Raw genomic sequence first — 24,763 nt, 5'->3', positions numbered from 1 at the left:
TCCCTCGTTCTCATCCTCGGCCTCCCCCTCCCTCTCCTCCCTTCCACTTCACTCACATACACTCTCTTCGTCAGTCTTTCACCCTCCATCCACTCCACATGGCCAAACCACCTCAGTGTATGAAAGTATTCGCTATTAGTAAATATGGCGCTAATAAAAATCAATGCCGAAAATCTAGTTTGGAATAACATTACGAGTATGCATACTTGTGTTTAAATAAATTATATATGAAAATATTGTTACAAGGGCAACTGTTGTACTAAACAAACTACTGGCTATAAAGCTAGTGGTGTAGCGAGACTAAATGCAGATTAAGGCCAGATATCCTGGTTTCACCCCATCACTGCACGGGACAACCCTGCAGAGGCGATTGCTTGACTGTGGTTCATGGCTCTGCTTGGCCAGACAGACCAGGGTTACACAACAACAACAACAACAACAACAACAACAACAGCTATACATTAAGAGATGGGAACTGAAGTCTCGTTCTTAGAATGACTAGGACTGACTTGTATGTGACCGTCATAAATCAAAACCCTGTCAGTTCCTTCCAGTGAAACGTAAACACACAAATATCTATTCCATTGAGATGCCTGGACACACTGTGTTTCAAATAATGGAGCACTGTGCATTGGAAGAAGACATGCTGAGACATTCCACAAAATAAAGTCGTATACAAGAAAGACAGATTACTAGTTAACAGTTGCATTGCAGAGTGGGTGGGTGGATGGGGCAAGGCTGGTGCCTCGTTTCAGTCATAATGGGGGAGAGATGGAAGCAGAGAATTCAGATGAACAGTGGTGTGTGTGCGGAGAGAGAGAGAGAGAGAGAGAGAGACCGACGGTTATGTAGTTATGTAGGGGAAACATCATGTAAGCTACTTCATCATAAAACATATCATTTCCATAATTCCTTAGACTCCACCAATCGTCTTCATCTGGTTTTGAGTATCAATATGAGTTTTAACTGTTCTGATATTTCTTAAATGTTTGAATATCTTGACTGCATACAAATTATTTTTAGCTGCTTGGATTTTCTTTGGAGTGGTAGAACAGATCATAGATACTGAGCTAAGATGGTTAGCTGAAATAATGCCCTTGTCTAGGGAGTAAGACATGTGCTAACTCACTAGCTCGCCTAATCACACTGATTCATAGCCGAACTTCTTATATTCTGTTACATGCATTTCTGCTATTAGTACTGTATTATATTTTTTAAGGCACGCGAATATAAACATAATTTCATCATTTAATCAGCAGTAAGATTGACTGATACCTACGAGTATGAAAATAAAATTCTCATTTCATTTAACAGTCGGTGAGCGAATGACACTGCTTTGATACTAGCTAAATTCTGGTTGCTCGTGGGAGGTTCGAAACTGTAACCTGTCGTCTGGGAAGGAGGGGCCGAGACTAGCGCCTTCCACATTGGGTGTAGTACGAATTTCTGAACGGAGCTGTATACTATCTGCAATTTTTATCCAACATGGACCAACATCCGAACGATAGATTGTGGAAAATTAGCTTGATTTTAGAAATTATGAAGGAATAATTTAGATCATACTTCAGGCCATTCCAGAAAGTTGTTATTTACGAGTCGCCTGTTCTGTTCTGGGGACGTCTTGCCTTCATACAGTACATACCATCAAAAAGACATCATTTTGGAATAAAGTTTCTTGTTTCGTGTGACTGCAAGACTGGCTTTGTGATAGATTTTATTGTGTATACAGCCAGTGATGCGGAGTTATCAAAGGACGACACCCATGGCTTCTCTGGGTTAGTAGTGAAGAAGCTCATGGACAGGTACTTCGGTGGCAACCATATCCTGTTTACCGATAATTATTACACGGCGCCAAGTCTGGCAAAATACCTGCAAGAACACAAGATTGGATAGTGTGGCACTGCCCGCGCAGAGGGGAAACATTGGCCATCCTTTCCCAAGGGCACCATGAAGGGGAAGTGCAGGACCTTGAAATCAGGTAAACTTCTTGCTATGCATTGGCATGATAAGCAAAATGTAAATGTCCTCTTCACGGTCCATGAAGGTAAGTTGATACACACAGGCAAGGTCGACAAAAAAACAAGGCAGCCAGTCTTCAGGCCAAATGCAGTTATTGACTATAACGTCAACATGCGACTCGTCGATAAATCTGATATGCAGATTGGCACCATCTACTGTCTGAGGCGGTGCTGTAAATGGTACAAGAAGGCATTCTTATATGTACCTGACATCTGTGTACTGAATGCCTTCATTCTTTACAAGGACAGTAACACAGACAAGCACGTCCCTAAGACAGTTTGAGAAGGATGTAATTTACGGCCTCCTGGAGAGATAGGGCCAAACAGTGCCTGCTGGGACAGTTTGAGAAGGATGTAATTCACGGCCCTCTTAAGAGATGGCCAAGTAGTGCCTGCTGGGTAACGGAGGCACAATGTACAGCAACTGCCTGACAGGTTGCCGTGCAGGGACTACCTCAGTAGGCATTACATGGATGCACTGCCTCCAACACCTGCAGGCAAGGAAGCCGTCAAGCATTGCTATTTTTGCACGCCGACCACAGTAATGCCATATGACGAGGTGGTGGTGTGCTGAATGTCAGGTGGCACTGTGCACTACCTGTTTCTTTGAATTTCACTCAATGACCAAGTGGTTGAAGTCTGGGTTGTATACATAAGTTAGCGTTAGTTTAGTACACATGTTGTTTTTTGTGTAATTAGAAAAAAAATGGTTTTATTGCTCTGTGTATATTTATGTGAGTAATGGAGGCAGAAACTTTGTTTCATGATGAAGTCAATGACTTATTTTTATTGAGAGTTTTCGTATGTGTACATATTTTTATTATGAAAAAGTACAGTGTACTGGAAAAAAAAATCTGTTTTAGTGGTAAATATTTTCGATTATGGACAGTAGGTGAATACCTGTTTTGTACACAATTGTTTTTTTTAAGTTTTGTGGAGTAGTAGTATTAGTAGTAGTAGTAGTAGTAATAGTAGTAGTAGAATGCAAGAAGGGAGGCTTTGTTTGCATCCGACACGATGAAGTACGCGACCTCACTGCCAAAATGCTGCAGGAAATATGCCATGATGTGACGTTTGAGCCAGCTCTGCTACCCCTGGACGGCGAACACTTCACCCACAGAACAGCAAACACATCAAATGATGCAACAGTGGATGTCAGTGCTCGAGGTTTCTGGACACGTGGGCAGAGGGCGTTCTTCGACATCAGGATATTCGATCCCATGGCAGCGTGTCATCGTGAACTGTCTCTTGAAGCTGCACACAAAAGGAATGAACAAGAAAAAAATAGAAATTATCAAGAAAGGATCCAACATGTGGACCATGGTCGATTCAATCTCCTTGTGCTCACAACATCAGGTGGAATGGGTCCAGAGGCAGTGAGATTCTACTCGAGACTGGCAGAGGTTCTTTCTGAGAAGAAATGTCAACTGCAGAGTTCTGTTATGGCCTAGATGAGATGTCGGCTGTCATTCTCCCTCGTGAGGTCTGCTCTGCTGTCTCAGAGGCACAAGATCATCAGCCCTCAGGCCTGTCTCACTGGCTGGTATGGATTACGAAGCTACAGTGGTCGAGAGTCACATAGACCAGCGACTCCAATAGCTTAATGTCTTAATTTACACTGTATTATCAATATATATAAAATAAAATAATAAGAGTAATAGTAGATGGTTGGTAACCACAGCCGTTGGCGTGCTTGGGGCCAACGGATTGTAATATGAGGGTTAGTGTTAACCTTCACATTACAACTCCAAATGGTGAACTGTATTAGGAAGGTTGGTTTTGATCTTCACAATATAATTCCCCAATGGATGGAGGTTATTTAAAAAAAAAATAAGTAGTAGTAGTAGTAGTAGTAGTTGTAGTAGTAGTGGTAGTTGCAGTAGTAACAGAAGTAGTATTTGTAGTAGCTGTTGTAATACCCAGACTTCTAGTGGCACAGCGGTGCTAGAATCGAGAGACAATGCAAGCCTCACATACATATCCGTGTGTGTGTGTGTGTGTGTGTGTGTGTGTGTGTGTAAGGCGGTGGTGGTGGGATGGTGGTGAGGCAAACAGGAACACTGCCTTGTACAATACCAGAGACAGCCTGCCTCAAGGTCGTTGCTATGGTTACCGGACTTGGAGCAGAATCATGCCACACTTCTGGAAAATAGACACAGAAATAGTGTTTGTGGTGGACTGTGGTCTTCTGGAAGTGTTATTATTTTGGAGGGATAGTTTAAGCCTTAGTTGTGTTACCGCACCTATGCTACGCACACAGACACAGGCAAAGAAAAAAAAAATGCCCCTTTTCCCCACTCACTCTCTCACTACACGCACTTCATGGACCATCTGAGGCAATCAGCTTGAAGTCGAACGATTGTTGAGTATTATGAAACTTAGTTTTTTATTGTTGGTTAAGTATTAGCTGAGATGTGAAGGTTAAAAAATAGACGATTGTCTCAGAAATGGCAGCTTGGAAGAAGGGTTGGCGGGAATATATGTCAGACGCGATGGGTTTAAGCACTTCTTTAATGATGATCCATGCATTCTACTTTTTAAGTATCTCTAACATGATGTTTATCATTTTTAGATAAGGACGATATATGTAAAAGTCTGTGCACGAGAACACTAACATCGTGTATACTTGAATAACAAACACAAGTAAATGAGGAGGGGAGAGGTGGGAAAAGGAAAACTAATGTTGCACTTTTTTCTGAATTGGAAAAATTGTTGCTGCTAAAGATAACACACACACACACACACACACACACACACACACACACACACACACACACACACACACACGCAACTAGTCACTGTTAAGCGAGAAATTCTGTAGCACAGCAGGTAAACATATTTTCTTTCTCCCAATTATATCCCTACCAGGAATGTTGTTTATGGTGCTTGGCCCCAGTAATGTGAGAATGTGTTTGTCCAACAAGGCACGTTTGATGGAAATGGAACCATGTTATGTAGCAGATAACACCTCCTCTCAAGTGACGTACCACTGCCAACACAATAACTAGTACCAATATTCACCTAGCACTAAAGCTTCACTCCACACACGCACTCATTCACACAAACTCTACCTAGTCAGGTGTGGCTTTTAATGTTTGGCATGGTTGTTGTTGTTGTTGTTTCCTTATCCAAACATGAACCTTCTGGACTGCAGCCTGAATTTGCCCTTCTCTTGCAGTCCAATATCCTCCTTCTGGAGGGTAAGGAAAGGACTGAGGGATAACTGTATAGCTGCACAGTGGAGCCGCCTGGATATACTGATGCCACCACGTGAAGGCATCCTTCTCCAGCACCAATAGGGATGGGTGCACTGCGTGTATGATAATTTATCCTTTGACTGTATATGATTTCCCAACAATTAACTTAAAGAGATACGACCTAGAATAAGGTACAGTACCCAGGAGTCACCATAACAGTTGAGCTGCAAATGGTACTAAGCGATGGGTATGGGAGGGGGTTGTTTCACATCAGATGGAAATTTTTTCCTGCAAAGTCTGTCATTTGTTATGCATTACTTTCTGTTTCTTTAAATTCAATGTGATATGACCTTGTGAAGTGTCCTCATCACTCAAACTTAAGTGTCCTGAGTATCATTTCAGTTCTTGTAAATGCATCTTATTTCATAGCGCAATAAATTGTCAATATCAATGCGTTATAGCTCCATACTCTTAAATTTTGGTTATTGTGAGAATACAGTTACTTCAGTTAATTTAAATCTAGAACTGGTTAAATCTCGGCGTTATTATATTAATATAAATGGACAAAATTTGCCGACTGGAATTATCAAAGCAAGTGGACGTGTAGTGGGACAGGAACGCATTAAAAGGTAAAGTATAATACCTGCTGAAAGGTTGTGAAACAAAATATCCAACAAGAATAGGATATCTGTTGAAGTTATGCAAAGTTTTGAGTATTTAATTTAGAGTTAATATTAAAGGGTATTAAATGTTATCGAGAGAAAAATCAGAAAGGAAACCGAAGAGTGGGGGTGGAACATTAAGTTGGTACATGACGAAGGGGAGCTTACCACTTTGATTGCCAGTATTTTTCTCAAATAAGCAAAATCGTCAGTTATTAGCCAACTCCAAATGCCAAATTACATTCCTAATACTGAAAATGACAAGGTTTCTGTTAAAGAAAATCCTGGTGAGAGTATTAATATGAAATCTGAATGCATCCAAAACAATGCCGGGATTAAAGTGGTAAGGGAGAACGGTAATAAGGTTTGCTCTTTTGACAGAAATTGCTAGAAGCGTTTTGCTGGTGCCAGTCCTGGATGAAGTTTGAGATTAAATTTCAAAGAATAGACAGACAGGGAGAATGAGGCTTGTTAGTTCAACAGTAAGACTGGAGTGTATTTGTATGAAATAGAGAGGACAGGCAAGATAGGAACGACAGTGAAGGGGTATTATTACGTTGGGAGGAAGTAATCAGTTTGCAAAATTGTAATCAATAATACTTGCAAGAAATAGGGTTTAATAGATTATACATATACAAATATATGAGAAGATTGTGTCAAGTTAAATCTAGACACAAAAATTTAAGGCTATAACATGAACAGACACTGTTAAAATGGAGTAACATGGGTAAACATTTATAATTGTAAGTCCATATGGTACTTTGTGTAGGCTATAGGACGAATGTTACCAGCATGTTACTGGGTTCATAGATGAGTACAAACGAAACTGGAATGCAGGTTATATTTCATTAACGTGCTCTCGACAACTTTGGATTCGGATCCAAAGTACTGGATCAGTACTATGAACATTCTGTCTCACACAGATAAGCCACAATTGTGGAACAGTAGTATTTATAGAAGTCTTTCAGGAAAGGAACTTGCTTATCAGAAGTACAAAACCACTAATAATGGGGATCATAAAGATATTTACCATAACTTATGTCATAATGCTAAAAAGTTAATAAAGCAAAGTAAGAAAAACGTTGAAGTGCATATTGCAAGCATCAGTAAGTCAAACCCCAAAGAATTTTTCAGTTATATCAGAAATAAGAAAATATTAACACCAACAATAGGACCATCAGTATCAGCAGATGGTGAGCATACAAATGATGAAACAGACATGGCTAAAATTCTTAATACTTTCTTTACATCGCTATTTACGGTAGAAAGTCCATGTTCGATCCAGACATTGTCCTCTGCACACGTAGATGAAAACAACACACTCAAAGAAATTATTATGAGTGAGAGAGATGTACTTCTTCCACTAAATAAATAAAAGATAAATAAAACACCAAGGCCAGACAGAATATCTCCAAGAGTCTTAAAGGAGGCAAAAGATGAAATAGTGAGACCCTTAACACATTTATTCATTCTCTCTCTCATAAGTGGCACTGTACCAAGCGGTTGGAAATTAGCAAATGTAACTTGAAAGGGTACAGCAGGGAAGAAAGGTTGCTGGTTCTTTGAAAGCAGTGATAAGAAACAGGGAAGTGAGCATGGAAGTGAAAAAGTTACTACATGACAGTATTGTGATACCAACTCTAACGTATGGAAGTGAAGCTTGGACGTTGTTGGAAGGACACAAGTCAAGAGTGAGAGCAGTGGAAATGAGTTATTTAAGAGGAGCCTGTGGAGTCACATGGAGAGACAGGCTGACGAATGAGGATATAAAGGAGCGTTGTGGTGTGGATGTGGATGTGATAGGAAGTGTTATGAGGAACACACTGAGGTGGTTTGGCCATGTGGAGAGGATGGAGGGTGAAAGACTGACGAAGAGAGTGTATGTGAGTGAGGTGGAGGGGGGAAGAGGGAGGGGGAGGCCGAGGATGAGATGGAGGGATGGGGTGGAGAGGTATATGAGAGAGGGGGGTGTGAGTTGGGAGCAGGGCAGTGAAATGGCGGGGGACAGGGCGACTTGGAGGCGATTTGTTTGTGGCCACCCCAAACGGGATTGAGGCGTCTGGCAATAGATAGATAGATAGATAGAACTCCGATATTCAGAAAGGGAGACGTCTCAACCCAGCACATACCGACCAACAAGCTTGACATCAGTTGTTTGCAAATTATTAGAAACCATAATCAGAGATAAACTGGTCAATATTTAGAACAGAACAATATCATCAAAGTCTCTCAGCATGGATTCTGAAATAAGTGGTCATGTCTTACTTGTCTACTTGACTTTTTCAACGATATTATAAACTTGTACGACAGCATTAAATTAGTCGGAGTCATTTACCTTGATTTAAAAAAAGCATTTGATAATATTCAACATATCCAACTTCTCAAGAAACTGTGCGTCTGTGGTATCAGTGGCAGTGCAGTAAGATGGATTGAAAGCTGGATTACGAATTATAAACAAAGAGTTGTAATCAGTGGTAAGGAATCGGACCGGAAAAATATTATAAGTGGAGTACCACAGAGCTCAGTTTTGGGTCCTTTATTATTCTTGAACTATAGAGACGACATTGGTGAAGAAGTGTTGTGTAAATTATCAAAATTTGCTGCTGATGTGAAGATTGGTAATAGAGCAGATACTCCAGAACAAAGAAATTTGATTCAAAGTGATATTGATGAATTCCTTAATTGGGAGGAAAAATGTCAAATGGATTTTATTATTGATGAATGCAAACTTCTAAATACTGGAAGCAAAATTGAACAACTTAGTTATACAATGAATCATTCTCAACTCATGAATGTAAACCATGCAAAGGATCTGGGAATAATTGTAACAGATGATCTGAAGCCAAGTAAACAGTGCACAGAAGCTATAAAGAAAGCTAACAAACTAGTTGGAGTTGTAGGTAGATCATTTGAGTTCAAATCTGAATATATAATTCTTACCCTGTACAATTCCTTAGTGTGCCCACATCTAGAGTACTGTGTGCAGTTCTGGTCACCGTATTGCAGGAAAGATATAGGGAAATGCAGTGATGAGTAACAAAAATGATACCCAGACTGAGGAGCAAATCATACGAGGAGCAATTAAATGAACTAAAGTTATTTAATTTATCAAAGTGCACACTACGAGGAGATCTGATTCAAGTATTCAAGGTTATTGAAGGAATTGATAATATGAATGTTGGCAAGTAATTTCCAACTGATCCTTCGAACTATACTTGAGGTAATGGGTATTAGATTATTGGAAAGCATTTCCAGTCTAATGAAGTCAAACATTTGTTCTCTAACAGGGTTGTTAACATTTGGAATAAACTGCCCAGGGATGTCATTGACTGCTGTATATTGGCGACAATAAAAAATCGCTTGGATAAGTATCTCTCTTCAAATCCCCAAATAAAAGCCTTCATGACTGAATAATAATGTAAACTGTTTTTCTCTATTTCAGATCATGATAAAACTACAGCAGGGAAGTAATATGTAATTAATGATAATTGTAGCTTTATTTTTTTGTTTATGTGTTCGACTCTGGGCATAGGCTTCACAGCCTGCTCCCAAGGCCAGTAGTCCAACTACATATGATACACCTCTACATGTCACCACTTCGGTGCTAACACCCACCGTCCATATGGAATACATGCTAGGGCTGTCTCATACAGGACTGGTGTATTGGTATTAGCTGGGGTATTTTTACATGTCGGGAGGTCTCGGTAAAGTCTGCTTTACATGAAATTCAAATCCATAAACTGTTCCCTGTTCCAGCGGGGATTTGAACCTGGGTCCGGTAGGACCACAGGCCACCTCTCTGCCGATTGAGCCACCGCCTCCCCCACCGCTCATTGACACCCGTATTGTATAGATATAGGACAGACTATAGCTTACCATTTTTCAGCCTTTTCTATGAAAATTCCATGTCAGCTTTTCCATGCTGCATTGTGGTACTTATCGCTTCTTTCCTGCCAGCTTTGACTGGAGGGTTTGGTGGATGGGGCAGAACCTTCTTGCTTTATTATCTTTACTTCTACTTGCAGAATCAGATATCATAGTGATAGTCTTCTCTGCAACAAGCAGCCTCAAAAGGACCATAAGGTCTGTTGCTGTTTCCGTTCCTTTGTACTCCTTTGCATTCTACTCTCCCCTTTCCACCCACTCACATACACTTTCCTCATCACTCGTCAGTCACTCGCTCTCCATCCTCTCCACATGGCCATACCACCTCAGTGTGTTCCTCCTAATGCTGCCAGTCCCATCCACATCCACACCACAATGCAAACATATATGGACAATACCTCTACAATAATATGCTTTTATAAATGCTATAATTACAGTGAGAAAATTTTTAAAAAGTCTTAATGAATTCCATATCAAGTGAAGATAATCATAAAACACTTTTGTATATCACAGTAGCGAGTACATGGATAATCAGCATGTCTTTCCCCCAACTATGGAACACAGCAGAAGAAAGAGTAGGCCTACGTATTTTTCTTTGGCCAAAGCGTTTATGTAAATACATCCATTATTCCATTTAGAGTTAACAGGAACCGCCACATTTGCACATTCTTGTACAAAGAAGTCCTGCCAGTTTAGATTTACAGTGACGATTACAGAATGGCTGGGCTTTACAACCACATTTAATGAATTCCCTGCAGGACATGGTTGCCGCTCGTGTGTCCAGACAAGCTTCCACGAATCACTGTCCTTTCTCCAAGCACAACCTTCGGGGATTGGTCGATTTTGCTCTGCCCGCAGACAGTCTGTCCAGGTCAATGCAGTCAAAGCAGATGGATCAGATGGTTCTGTCTGAGCTGCTGCATGGAATGCAGCCCAGGCAACCTTGTCATCCCTTTCAAGCTGTTCTTTCTCTAGCAGTTCAGAGGTTTTCTTAATTCAGGTCTTCTCAGCAGTTGTTTCATCTTCTAGTACCAGTATTTCATATATTTCTTTTAGACTGACTGGCGATACAGACAGAAGGAGATTCTAGCTAGCCACAGCAGGGACAGTTGTGTACTTCACTGGCAAAGTGTAGTTTGATTTACCCTTCCAGTCAAGTGTTATACATTCTCTGCTCTCTGCTGTTGTCTTTCTTTGGAAACTGAAGCATGTTAATGCCAGTTCCGTGAAAAGAGTCCTCAGCTGTTGTCGATGAAGGATTATGGTGCATGTTATCTAGAGCCTCAACTGTGAAGAAGCTTTTGCGTAGCAGACTGGGGCAGACATGACCTTCATCTAAGTAATGCTTGCAAAGCAAATTGCACTCTTGATTTCAATCCTACGGTTATAGTTTGCACTCAGACCAGGAGTGAGAAGTCTCTGCCCCATTTTCTTGTTTCTGGTAAGTGTGTGTGTCTGGAGACTCAAGTAAAGGGGCAGGGTAGGTTCTCTGTCCTTTGAGTGACGCGTTTTATCACCCTGCGACATATGGTGCATGTTGAATAATATGAGCTGGCAAATTATTAGGCATGCCTGTGACTCTGGGGTGCTCTGTTGTTTTACACATGTTCCACTAAGCAGTATGGAGACTAGCGTCTTTAGACTTCTTGGCACAGACTCACTTTGACAGCCAGGTGTAAACTTGCCCATGAACTGAAATCCACAAATGTCAAAGACATCTTGACGAAGATATTTCACGACTCTTACAATCGAAAGTGCCTCAGCCTGATAGTCCCTTGAGTCAATGGTTTCTCTAGAAAGCTCCATTAATCCCTCATTGGACACGACTAATATAATCCATCCATCTGACTGAACCTGGCATTGACTTTGAAAGTGTCCCCAAAGCTTGTCTCCGAGTCGTGTTTTTTGACTCTGCTATGTCGAAATCTTCCAAGCGGTGAACACAGAGGCTGTGAAGCTCCACAAGTTTAAATATATAGGTCCCTACCTCATCACAACTCTCAATATATGACACAAAGTCAGCAAACACACGTGCTTCCAGAAGTTTTTTATCTAAATTATCGTATCCATAGTCGACTCACTGAGAACTCCGATACCAATTTGTGTATTGGGTCAGACAATCCTAGTGATATTGTGCCTCGATTACAACCAAATTCCCTGCAGCAACTTCGGCGAGTAATGCTGCATCCTGAACTTCATTTGCCATCTGCCTAAGCTTTTGATCGAGGGTCATAATCGAGCATTTATGTAATTTGCCAACGTCCTTGCAACAGAAGATGCATTGTTTTTTGGTTGGGGCTTCCCAATGCTTTTCATTTGAACTTCCTCTTCTGACCCCCTTTTCTATTTTCATTTCTTCACAGATTGTTACCGTACTCTTTCTAGTTTCGAGGTTGCAAACTTAAAGTGGCACGCTTTATGCCACTTTCCCTTGTTGGCTGCGAGCGTTTCTGCATAACCTTTGAAGGAAACCTCAGTGGGCATTACATCAAGTTCTCTAAACTGGTCAACATTCTGGAGAAAGTTCTGGTAATCCTGTACCTCATTTTTCATATGGCTGTTAGGACAACGCAGTTCACCACCTGGTTTTCTACTGATAATGCACAATTCCCATTTCATTTTGTATCTCTGAAAAGAAAGAAAGCACCTAATTAATCTGAAGTACGTAATAAGGTTCAGACAGACAGACACACTATAATGCAACTAAAACAGCGTAAGATGGTATGCTCTGTGTGTATGCTAAATATTGTACAGTCACGATCCCTGGTTCCTTTACACCCCCTGGCTGGAGGAGGGTCGAAACCACGGTTGAAGAAATGACGGGCCACCGAACATTGGCCAGTTCATGATGGACGGGTTCACTAAACTGAACCTTAATAAGACTCTCTCCGACGAAACACACGAGCCCAGTTATGACTTCAGTGATAGGTTTGTAATATACACGGAGTTCAGAAATACCTGCTGTTTTTTTCATAGTTTGTTGTTCTGTAATTGCTTGAGATATGGAGATGCAGTATTGTGTATATGGAGAAATAACGTTTCATTTTCATATGGTCAAATAAGAACACAACGCTGTACCCTTTATATCATAGCCACTTAAACAAAGCTTATTGTACTGAACCCTGTAGGAATTTGACACCACGGAGAGAGCGAAATAGCAAATATTTCGACAGACAGTTCGGTTGTTGTTATTGCATTAATTATGTAGAGTATTGTTACCCACACTGATATATGGAGATTATGTAATAATGTTTTGGTTGGTGGTAGCATTGGTGGAGACATAATTTATTAACTTTAGCATTTATGGGAAGAGGATCTCAATAATGTGAGGGACGAATGAAATAGATGTAATAAGTGTTGAGTGAGAAAAAGTCGGGATAAAAAAAAAAGACAGGAGAGGAAGGGAAATGCACTCTAGTAGATTAAAAAAAAATAAGGGAATGAAGTTAAATTCAGGTGTAGGAAGACACAAATTGACTAAGTTTTTATTTTGTCCTCGCAGTTACATACTTACTGTAGATATCAAATTTTTCAGTTTTATCTATGCAACTATGGTCATTACAAATACTGTGGGACATATTATTATGTACTGAGCAAAACCCCAAATGATAATATAGAGCATATTTAACCTAATTTTGGGAAAAAAACATAAATCTTTAAAAACAGTCATACTGTAAAACAAGGACACAAAACTATTGTGCCAATGTGACCTAATATTTAATCCCTCCACCTTGAGCATCCAGGACCTTCCACAGTCTGGTCGGAGGAGAGTCCACCAGGTTGCTGCATATATTTGGCCTATGTCGAATGCTCTCCCATACCTCTCTCGCCTTTCTTTCTACAGCCTCCCGTGTCTGCTCTGGAGCCTCCCATTCCTGAACCATAAATCCCCATAGATTTTCAATGGGATTACAATCGCACCCTTTTGCAGGTACAGTATATATATATATATATATATATATATATATATATATATATATATATATATATATATATATATATATATATATATATATATATATATATATATATATATATATATATGGAGCCTCTGTGGTACAGTGGTAGAGTGTGCGTTTCGTACACGGGTGAGCCAGGGTTCGCGCCCCGCCAGGGTAAAAAACTTTGGGAGTGTTCACCCGGCCACGTACTTCATTGGCGAACACAAGGGGTGCTGTGGTTGAACCAGTGTCGCCTACTATAAAGTAAGCTTGGACCCAGTCGGCTTGCGCGGGCCGATTACACTTGGTTCACAGACTACACACACATCCAAAGCCATTCCAACACAACAATTACACTTACAAGCACTTCTCACCCTACATACAATCTCTACCAGACAGCCTAAGCCACTTGGCAGAGATATATTGGCTGTATCGTCCCGACTTCGGTCGGGATAGGCCGGTCCTGCAGTGGATACTCAAACGGCTGATGATGATATATATATATATATATATATATATATATACACACAAACGAGGTGCTACCCAAAAGCTCCAGTAATTTGAACAGAGGGAGCCAACCATTTGTAGTTCTGCCTTTTGCCGCTAGGAGGAGTCAGCAGCACCCTTTGTGCATCAGGGTGGCACCGGCTGTGCCTGTTAAAGGACATGTTGTTGAGTTACGCTTTCTATTGTAACGTGGTGTGTAGGTCATTTGGCGGTTTCGCAGTGGCGGACCAATGGCGCAGCAATGTCAAGTCGATGTTGATCGTTTTCTTTGATATCCAAGGGATTGTCCACAAGGACTTTGTCCCACCCGGTCAATCTGTCAGCGGAAAGTTTTACTGTGAAGTTTTGCAGCGTGTGAGGGAGAACATCCGCCACAAACGTCCAGAACAGTGGAAGAACAAGGACTGTGTCCTGCATCATGACAACGCCCCCACCCACATATCAATTGTTGTCCGGCAGTTCCTGGCTTCCACTAACAAGGTAGTCATTCCCCATCTACCCTATTCGCCTGACCTTGCCCCCTGCGACTTTTTCCTGTTTCCCAAGCAAAAATTACGACTGAAAGGGCGTCGATTTGACTCGATTGAGGATATCCAGACAGAATCGCAGGAGGTGCTCAGGACCATCACGCCTGAAGCTTCCAGGGATGCATGGACTCGTGGAAATAACGCTGGGACCACTGTATACATGCCCAAGGGGTCTACTTCGAAGGCGACAGTGAGAACTAGGAGGTAAGGTAACTTAATTTCCTACAATATTCAAATTACTGGAACTTTTCGGTAGCACCTCGGATATATACACACACACACACACACACACACACACACACACACACATATATATATATATATATATATATATATATATATATATATATATATATATATACAGTATATATATATATATATACTCATATTTCTCTCTCTCCCTCTCTCTCTCCCTCTCTCTCTCTCTCTCTCTCTCTCTCTCTCTCTCTCTCTCTCTCTCTCTCTCTCTCTCTCTCTCTCACACACACACACACACACACACACACACACACACACGTTCTGCACATTATCATAATCTTCCTAATTCCTATGTAACACAGGGATAAGGTAGGATCATCATCGTCGTCATCATCATCATCATCATCATCATCATCATCATCATCATCATCATCATCATCATCATCATCATCGTCATCATCATCATCATCATCATCATCATCAACCCTAGAAATAATTTCTACACAAGTGACAATACAGTTGAATCATCATCATTATCATTATCAACTCAAGCCCCCACCGCAAAAAATGCTGAGAGTCCACTGATAGCCTAATCTTTCAAAGTTCTCTCTCTCTCTCCCTCGTCCCTTTCTCGTCCAGTGTTTCTCCTTCTCTCCACTCGCTCTCTCCCTCTCTTGGTCTCCCTTTCTTCACTCTTCCTCCTCATTTTTTCTATCCTCTCCCTCTCCCCCGCTCCCTTTCCCGCTCCTCTCCCTCCTTCCTCTCACCCCCCAAACGTCTTGAGATATTCCCCAGGTGGTCTCAGAGCAGCCAGTCTGTCTTGGCGCTGTTTGGAGGAGGGGTCGCCAGCATCATGTCTGCCAAGACAACTGTAAGTAAAATTCAATCATCTCCCTATCACCTCTTTCTTACTGATTTATTTTTGCATATGGCTGGCTAATATCAATGTGTCTCTTATCTATGAAGAGTATGGTGATAACAGGATGATTTAAGTGACACATAAGAGAACGGTAAAGTGCAATAAGCAGAATAAATCACTTAAGAAACGGCGTTAGAAAATGTATCGTTTAGGAAGAGGTGTTAGCGAACTTCCTTAACCGAGGAGATTACATGCCTTAGTTATGAGATAGGAATGAGTCTCCTTGGTTATTAGTCTAAATTTTCCGCCAGTGTACTGCGCCTGGCAATCAGCTGAGTTCAAAAGGTTTTGGATTCTTTATATTGTGATTATTTTAACACAGACACAGGACAGTACTAGTAGTATCAGTAGTGGTGGTAGTAGTAGTAGTAGTAGTAGTGTTAACAGTAGTAGTAGTAGTAGCAGTAGTGGTAGTAGTAGTAATGTTGACAGTAGTAGTAGTAGTAGTGGTAGTAGTAGTAGTAGTCTTAACAGTACGGTAGTAATAGTAGTAGTAGTAGTGGTAAGTAGTAGTAGTAACAACAGCAAAAGCCGTAGTAGTAGTTGTTGTTGTTGCAACAGTAGTAGTAGTAGTAGTAGAAGTAGTAGTATGAGGAGGAGGAGGAGGAGTAGAATAGTAGTAGTAGCAGTTGTAGTGGTAGCAGTAGTAAGAGTAGTAGTTGTATAGTAGCAGTAGTATTAGTAGTAGTAGCAGTAGTAGTAGCAGTAGTAGCTGCAGCAGCAACAGCAGCCGCAGTAGAGTAGTAGTAATAGTAGTAGCAGTAGTGGTGGTGGTAGTAATAATAGTAGTAGTATAGCAGTAGTAGTAGTAGTACCATCAACAACTCTCTCTTTCTCTCTCTCTCTCTCTCTCTCCCACACAACTCTTTACCACGCAACAGACCCATATACTCATCGCAAAAGACTCCTCCCTACCATCCCCTCACCGAATTGAGTACCTGGGCTAGGCATTTTAGTCCAGAGATTTAAGAGGGTGACCAGCCTCCCTCGTCCCTGAGTTGCATTATGTGTGTGTGTGTGTGTGTGTGTGTGTGTGTGTGTGTGTGTGTGTGTGTGTGTGTGTGTGTGTGTGTGTGTGTGTGTGTGTGTGTGTGTGTGTGTGAGAGAGAGAGAGAGAGAGAGAGAGAGAATGGTTTGTCCCTCAGAGTATAAGGTAGCAATTCATCGAAAGGGTTGATGGTTGGCGTCCCAAGCTATCTATCACTCTATCTATTGCCAGACACCTTAATCCCTTATACGGGGTGGCCACAAACAAATCGCCTCCACGTCACCCTGTCCCCCGCCATTTCACTGCCCAGCTCCCAATTCACCCCCCCCCTCTCTCATATACCTCTCCACTCCATCCCTCCATCTCATCCTTGGCCTTCCCCTCCCTCTCTCCCCCTCCACCTCACTGATATGCACTCTCGTCGTCAGTCTCTCACTCTCCATCCTCTCCACATGGCCAGACCACCTCAGTGTGTTTCTCCTAATGCTTCCTATCACATCCACATCCTCACCACAACGCTCCTTCACATCCTCATTTGTCAGTCTGTCTCTCCATGTGACTCCACAGGCTCCTCTCAAATAACTCATTTCCACTGCTCTCGCTCTTGACTTGTGTCCCTCGAACAACGTCCAAGCTTCACTTCCATACGTTAGAGTTTGTATCACAATACTGGCATGTAATAACTTTTTCACTTCCATGCTCACTTCCCTGTGTCTTATCACTGCTTTCAAGGAACCTGCAACCTTTCTTCCTTGTTGTACCCTTTCAAGCACTTCACCCTCCAAACTTCTATCCTTACTCATCACACTACCCAAGTACTTAAACGTACTCACATTTTCCATTTCCTAATCATCCAACCTCACTGTACATTCACTGACTTCACCTCTCTCGAAGACTATAACTTTACTCTTCCCTACATTCACCTTTAGATTCCGTTTCTTACACACTTTCCCAGACTCATCCACCAAGCCTTGCAGCTCCCCTTCGTCTTCACTTAGCAACACAGTATCATCTGCAAACAACAGTACAGGGAGTTTCCAAACACTGCCCTCTCTCATTAAGGCCACTCCAACATCCACTGCCCTACCTTGTATCTGTTTTATAACACCATCCATATACAGATTGAACAACCATGGAGACATGACACATCCCTGTTTCAACCCAACCTTCAAATAGAAAAACTCAGTTCACTATCCACACGCACTGAAGCCTTAGCACCCTCATACATACTCTTCACAGCGTTCAACAACTTCCCATCTACTCTATATATTCTTAATACTTTCCACAATCCTTGTCCATCCACCCTGTCTTACTGTATGCTTTCTACAAATCCATGAAGGCCTCATACAACTTCTATCCTTTCTCTAGAAACATTTCCACTAAAGATTTAAAAATAAATATCTGATCTACACAACCTCTTCCCTTCCTAAAGCCTCCTTGTTCTTCTCCAACTAATTCCTCTGTTATTTCCCTAACTCTGTCAATAAGTATTCTACCGTATACTTTTCCTATTACACTAAGAAGACAAATGCTCCTATGAGTACCACACACTTCTTTTTCCCCTTTTCCTTTGTACAAGGGAATAATTATACCTGACTTCCAATCCTCTGGAACTCTACCTTCCTCCCAGGCCAATCAGCACATCTTCCACATTCATTCTACTACAATCTCTCCCCCATGCTTCAGCATTTCACCACACACTCCATCAGTTCCTGGGGCTTTCTCTATTTTGACTTTCTTCATTGTTTCCACAACTTCCATCCTACTGATTTCTCCCTGTCTTCTCAACTCCCTCCTTCTCCCGGCCATTCCCCAGCCACTTACACTCGCATTAGTTTCATTCTCTATGTTCAACAGTTCATTAAAGTGTTCTCTTCATCTGCTCACTTTTTCTCCCTTCTCAACTAGTATTCTCTCTCAAGCTACTCGTAACAAATAAAAGATATTCTAAAACAAACGATTATGTTAAAGCGAGAAAGGGAGATTTATTTCATTCTCTCTCTCTCTCTCTCTCTCTCTCTCTCTCTCTCTCTCTCTCTCTCTCTCTCTCTCTCTCTCTCTCTCTCTCTCTCTCTCTCTCTCTCTCTCTCTCTCTCTCTCTCTCTCTCACACACACACACACACACACACTTACAAATCTACTCACTCACTTTCTTAACAAACCCCACTCTATTAACATTATTATCATTAGTAGTAGTAGTAGTAGTAGTAGTAGTACCGCCACTTTTACCACCACCATACCACCATCATCACCATCATCATCATCACCACCATAGTCATCAACATCTTCATTATCATCACCTCCACCACCACCATCACCATCATCATCATCATCATCATCATCATCATCATTCTTGTTGTTTACCTCATCCCCAGGACAGCGGTGAAGGGAGCGGTGGTGGAGGGGTAAGAGTGGTGGACGTCCGAAGTGACATCACGAGCCAGCCGTCACCAGCAATGAGAAGGACAATCATGGAGGCTGTACTGGGAGCTGATCCGTATGGCGAAGATCCTACTGTTAATGGTGAGTGTAAGGGAATTTATGAACAAACACACATGTACACATACAAATAGACACACACACACACACACACACACACACACACACATTCGAGGCAAACTGTTTTGTTGGATGCAAGACTTTCTCATAAAAAGAGAAATGAGGACAGTGCTAAGAGGAAACTACTCATCATGGAAAGAAGTGACTAGTGGAGTACCACAGGGTTCAGTGCTGGCACCAATCATGTTTTTAGTGTATATAAATGATATAAACAGTAACACTGGAAATGAGAGCTATCTGAATATGTCTGCAGATGATGCAAAAATACAAAGGAGAATTACTAACACAGACTCTTGTAAAGAGCTACAAGAAGAATTAAATAAACTTCATGAATGGAGTAGTACATGGCAAATGGAATTCAATGTGGACAAGTGTCATGTAATCAAGTTTGGTAAAAGTGGAAAAAGACCTGATTGGGATTATAAGTTAGGAAATAAAACCCTATATACATCAGAAAGAGAGAAAGACCTAGGTGTGATTATCAATAACAGACTATCTCCGGCTGACCACATCAGCGAGAAGGTACGGAACATGTATACACTGCTTGCAAATACGAGAATAGCATTCACATACATAAATGAAGACATGCTAAGAAAGGTAATAACATCATTCATTAGACCAACCCTGGAATATGCATCAGTAGTCTGGAGTCCTCATCTCAAAAAGCACATAGACAAGATTGAAAAAATTCAAAGGGCCGCTACAAGATGGATACCAAGCTTAAGGGACCTAAGCTACGAAGAAAGACTAAATAAACTGAATCTACCAACACTACAGGAGAGAAGGAAAAGAGGTGACATGATAATGCTATATAAATGCATATCAGGAAAGGAGAAAATAGACATAAATGATTACTTAACATATGGAGAAGCATCAGCAAGAGGACACTGCAAAAAACTGCATAAGAAGAGGTGATAAAGACGTAAGGAAATTCAGTTTCCCAAACAGAGCAATTGATCAAAGGAATGCACTACCGAATGAAATAGTGTGTGCCAAAACAATTCACAAATTTAAGGATATGTACGATAAATATGGTTTAAGACACGGGACAGTACGAGCTTGACTCATTCCTGTAAAGATACAATTAGGTAAGAACAATTAGGTAAGGTAAGAACACACACACACACACACACACACACACACACACACACACACACACACACACACACACACACACACACACACACACACACACACACACACACACACACACACACACACACACACACACACACACACACACACACACACACACACACACACACACACACACACACACACACACACACACACACACACACACACACACACACACACACACACACACACACACACACACACACACACACACACACACACACACACACACACACACACACACACACACACACACACACACACACACACACACACACACACACACAGACATTCATACATAGATACACGCACACGTACTTGACACATACATACACACATATATACATACATACACACGTACATATAGGTATATACATGTATACATACAGACATACACAATTTCAAACACACACATACACATACACACGTACATATAGGTATATACATGTATACATACAGACATACACAATTTCAAACACACACATACACACACACAATATATATATATATATATATATATATATATATATATATATATATATATATATATATATATATATATATAATATATATATAATGTATATATAATAATATATATAATATATATATATATATATATATATATATATATATATATATATATATATATATATATATATATATATATATATATATATATATATATATATATATATATATATATATATATATATATATATATATATATATATATATATACTGTATATGCAGAACAGTGGGTATAAAACGTACTGTTAATGGCAAGTGTATGGTAATTTATGAACATACATACATACGGATATAAATATTGGACAGTGCTTATCTGTCTATCTATCTATCGGTCTAACTATGTATATCTCTTCCTGTGTAACTATCCATCTATCAGCCTCTGTTCATATATCTTAATCAACCAGTCAGTCAATTTATGTCTACCCATCCATCAGTCTATACATATTACTCAGTTGATCAACTATCAATGAACCAGTCAATCTATATATGTATCTGGCTGTCTACCCATCCATCCGTCTGCCTGTACAGTCATAGTCATAAATAATCAACTATCCTCCCGTACCCCGTGCCTCAGGCTGGCTCCTTTTCGCGCGGCAAGTCACAGTGGAGAAAAAGGGCTTTTACACATTCATCAGCCGGTCAAAAGTCGCCAAGAGTTCTAACCCATCGCAGATTCTTGTCAGATTGGCCAAGAATCCAGCAATCTATGAGTGCGCCAGGTGAGTGCTACAAGTAGCTACGCATAGCTTATGCACTGCTACGAGTTCCTTAGGGCGGCGCTATGAGTAGTTAAGAGTCACTACACATTGCCGAACCAAATGGTCCGTAAAGGTCTACAAGTAGCCATGAGTAGCTAAGAGTAGCTAGGAGTAGCTAAGACCCCCACTAGAGTAGTTATGAGTGCGATACGACCATCAAGAATTTGATGCGAGTCTGTCAGGAGTGTCGGGCGGAAAAAAATATCTAAAGAATGTGATGCAGGTGGACTACTCATTCAATAGCGAGCTTGTATTCAGCATAGACCTGTGTATCCTCAACGACCATGGCCGGAGGTGCCCGCGATTTGAAACTGCTGAAGTTGCAGGTGGATTTGGCATGTGAAGCAGCCGACATCAGTGATGCAATAAGTAGGTTGTTACTTGAGAAGAAGAAAAGGAAACAAAAGAGAACCCTTTGGAGAAGGTTATGGCTGCAACGACGTCCTATGTACGGCCAGTACGAGAAACTTATTGAAGAGATGAAGTTAGGGGACTCCCATAGCTTCAAGAATTTTCTTCGAGTGGATGACATGTTCATGGAACTGCTGGAAAGAGTTGGTTCCCGTATCGAGAAGCAGGACAGCTTCTGGATGAAGTCATTGTCACCTGGGTTGAGGTTGTTCATCACTCTACGCTACCTGGCGACTGGAGATAGCTACAAAACTCTTTCATATGGCTTCAGAGTGGCCCACAATACCATCTCATTTATCATTCCCAAGACCTGTGAGGCCATCATTGCCGAGTACCTGAAGGATGTCCTGGCCTGCCACACAACGCCAGAACAGTGGGAGGAGGTGGTTTCCCTTTTCTCCAACAAATGGAATTTCCACCACGCAGTCGGTGCCTTGGACGGCAAGCATATTGCAGTCAGGTGCCCCCCACAATGGTGAATCCCACTGCTACAACTACAAGGGATTCCAATCCATTGTGCTCTTGGCGTTGGTGGATGCGGACTAGGGATTCCCAGCAAACTCGCAGTGACTCCTACCACACTTTTACCATGTTCTTGGCGTATTCGTAGCGACTCATAGATAACGCTTAGCTACTCTTCGTAACTCATGGATGAAACGAAACGAAACTTTTGAGCACTCCTTTGAAACTCCTACCTACTCTTGGAAGACTCCTTGCTAGTCTTAACAACTCATAACGACGCCTAGCTACTCTTGGTTACTCACAACGATTCTTAGCAACTCGCAAAGGTTTTTTGATACAAGAATCGGTTGAGGGTAGCTATGAGTCGCTAAGAGTAGTCTCGAACGCCTTAGGTACGAGCTAGGAGGTAAAAAAATTCGTAGCGATTCTCGAAAAATTTTGAACATGTCAAAAATATCAGGAGTGCGCGAGGAGTCCTGAGACATTGCCGAGAGTCCGTAGGACTATAGAGGAATTGTCAGGAGTAGGGTGCAGAGTGTCTCAAGAGTAGCAACTCGCAATGATTCTTCGTCCGACTCCTGAATGTGTGAAAGCCCCTTAAGAGGGGCTGAGAGAGAGGGGCCAGAGAGAGAAGGGAAGGTGGGTGGGGGGACGAGTGATGGTGCGGGGATGGAGTAAGGGAGGGGAGAGAGGAGAGGGAGAATGAATGCGAAGTGGTGGTCACTTTGTCTATTTTTTTCATTCATGGCATCATATACAGGAGATAATATTTAGTAGATAATGCTGCATTACACCTTGTATACCGGCGTTAGATAACAAGCTTAGGATAGGTGGTGATATCAAGGGCTGCCTAGGGAGAGAAATATGCTGACGTGACAGATCAAACATTAATGCAGAGCCATCGAGACTATGTGGGCCAAAAGTGTCAACACGTAGGAGCCAGAGAACGAGACGACACGAGCCAGCCTCCTCTAGCACACCACGGACGAGCGAGAGCTGTTCAGACGAAACCAGCAAACCATCAACAACATTGTTCCCCGGAGCGGCGAAGACTACAATAGGTTACTGAGGCAGGAGGCCACTTGACTACTTTCTAAGCTTTCCTGGTTGCTTTGGCTTGAACAGTGTCGCTAAACATTGACATGGATATATTTTGGGAGTTTGGGTAGGATTTTGTTTCATTTTCCTTTGGACAGATGATGAGATATCGTTATTATATTCACCTATGTGCACAGACATCAAATTAATTTACCTATTATGCACAATTATTTTAAATAGCCTTTTCATATAGATATGCTATAAAAGAGTTGACATGATGGTGACTGTATAGAGGGAGCGTATACCGAGAGGATGATCATATCTACTGTGGACACAGTCATGTCGAAGGTTATATTAAGATATTTGATTCCAAAAATTAAATACTTGTAAGAGTAGAGGACATTTCTTACATAAACATTGCTAAAGTCAAAGCCAACCATATTCCATTCTGCGTCCGAAGTCAAAATATACGGATAAACACGAGTATCTGGCTCCGCTCTAATGTTTGATCTGTCTATCTATCTATCTATTGCCAGACGCCTTAATCCCGTACGGGGTGGCCACAAACAAATCGCCTCCAAGTCGCCCTGTCCCCCGCCATTTCACTGCCCTGCTCCCAACTCACACTCCCTTCTCTCATAATCCTTTCCTCTCCATCCCTCCATCTCATCCTCGGCCTCCCCCTCCCTCTCCCCCCCTCCACCTCACATACACTCTCCTCGTCAGAGTCTCACCTTCCATCCTCTCCACATGGCCAAACCACCTCAGTGTGTTCCTCCTAACGCTTCCTATCACATCCACATCCACACCACAACGCTCCTTTATATCCTCATTTGTCAGCCTGTCTCTCCATGTGACTCCACAGGCTCCTCTTAAATAACTCATTTGATCTGTCACGTCAGTATATTTCTCTCACGAGCCAGCCCTTGATATCGACACCTATCTAATGCTTGTTATCTGACGCCGCTATACAAGGTGTAATGGAGTATTATCTACTGAATATCATCTTTATATAATGCCCTGAATG

The 24,763-nt window shown here is 41.4% G+C and overlaps 1 protein-coding gene across 1 annotated transcript in view; it reads left to right on the top strand.

The window, feature by feature from the left end:
• Positions 1–2,130: 2,130 nt before the first annotated feature.
• Positions 2,131–24,763, top strand: part of LOC145406050 (L-allo-threonine aldolase-like) — a 36,156-nt gene continuing 13,523 nt past the window's right edge. Inside the window, exons 1-2 of the mRNA XM_080277237.1 lie at positions 2,131–2,295; positions 19,219–19,366. Of these exons, the coding sequence (XP_080133363.1) occupies positions 2,131–2,295; positions 19,219–19,366 (313 nt within the window). The remainder of the gene's footprint in view (positions 2,296–19,218; positions 19,367–24,763) is intronic.

The sequence above is a fragment of the Coenobita brevimanus genome, chromosome 69 (genome assembly GCF_032717465.1).
Source record: "Coenobita brevimanus isolate Jiangsu-jjx chromosome 69, ASM3271746v2, whole genome shotgun sequence".
NCBI lineage: Eukaryota > Metazoa > Arthropoda > Malacostraca > Decapoda > Coenobitidae > Coenobita > Coenobita brevimanus.
This window is presented reverse-complemented; position numbering and strand designations above follow the sequence as displayed.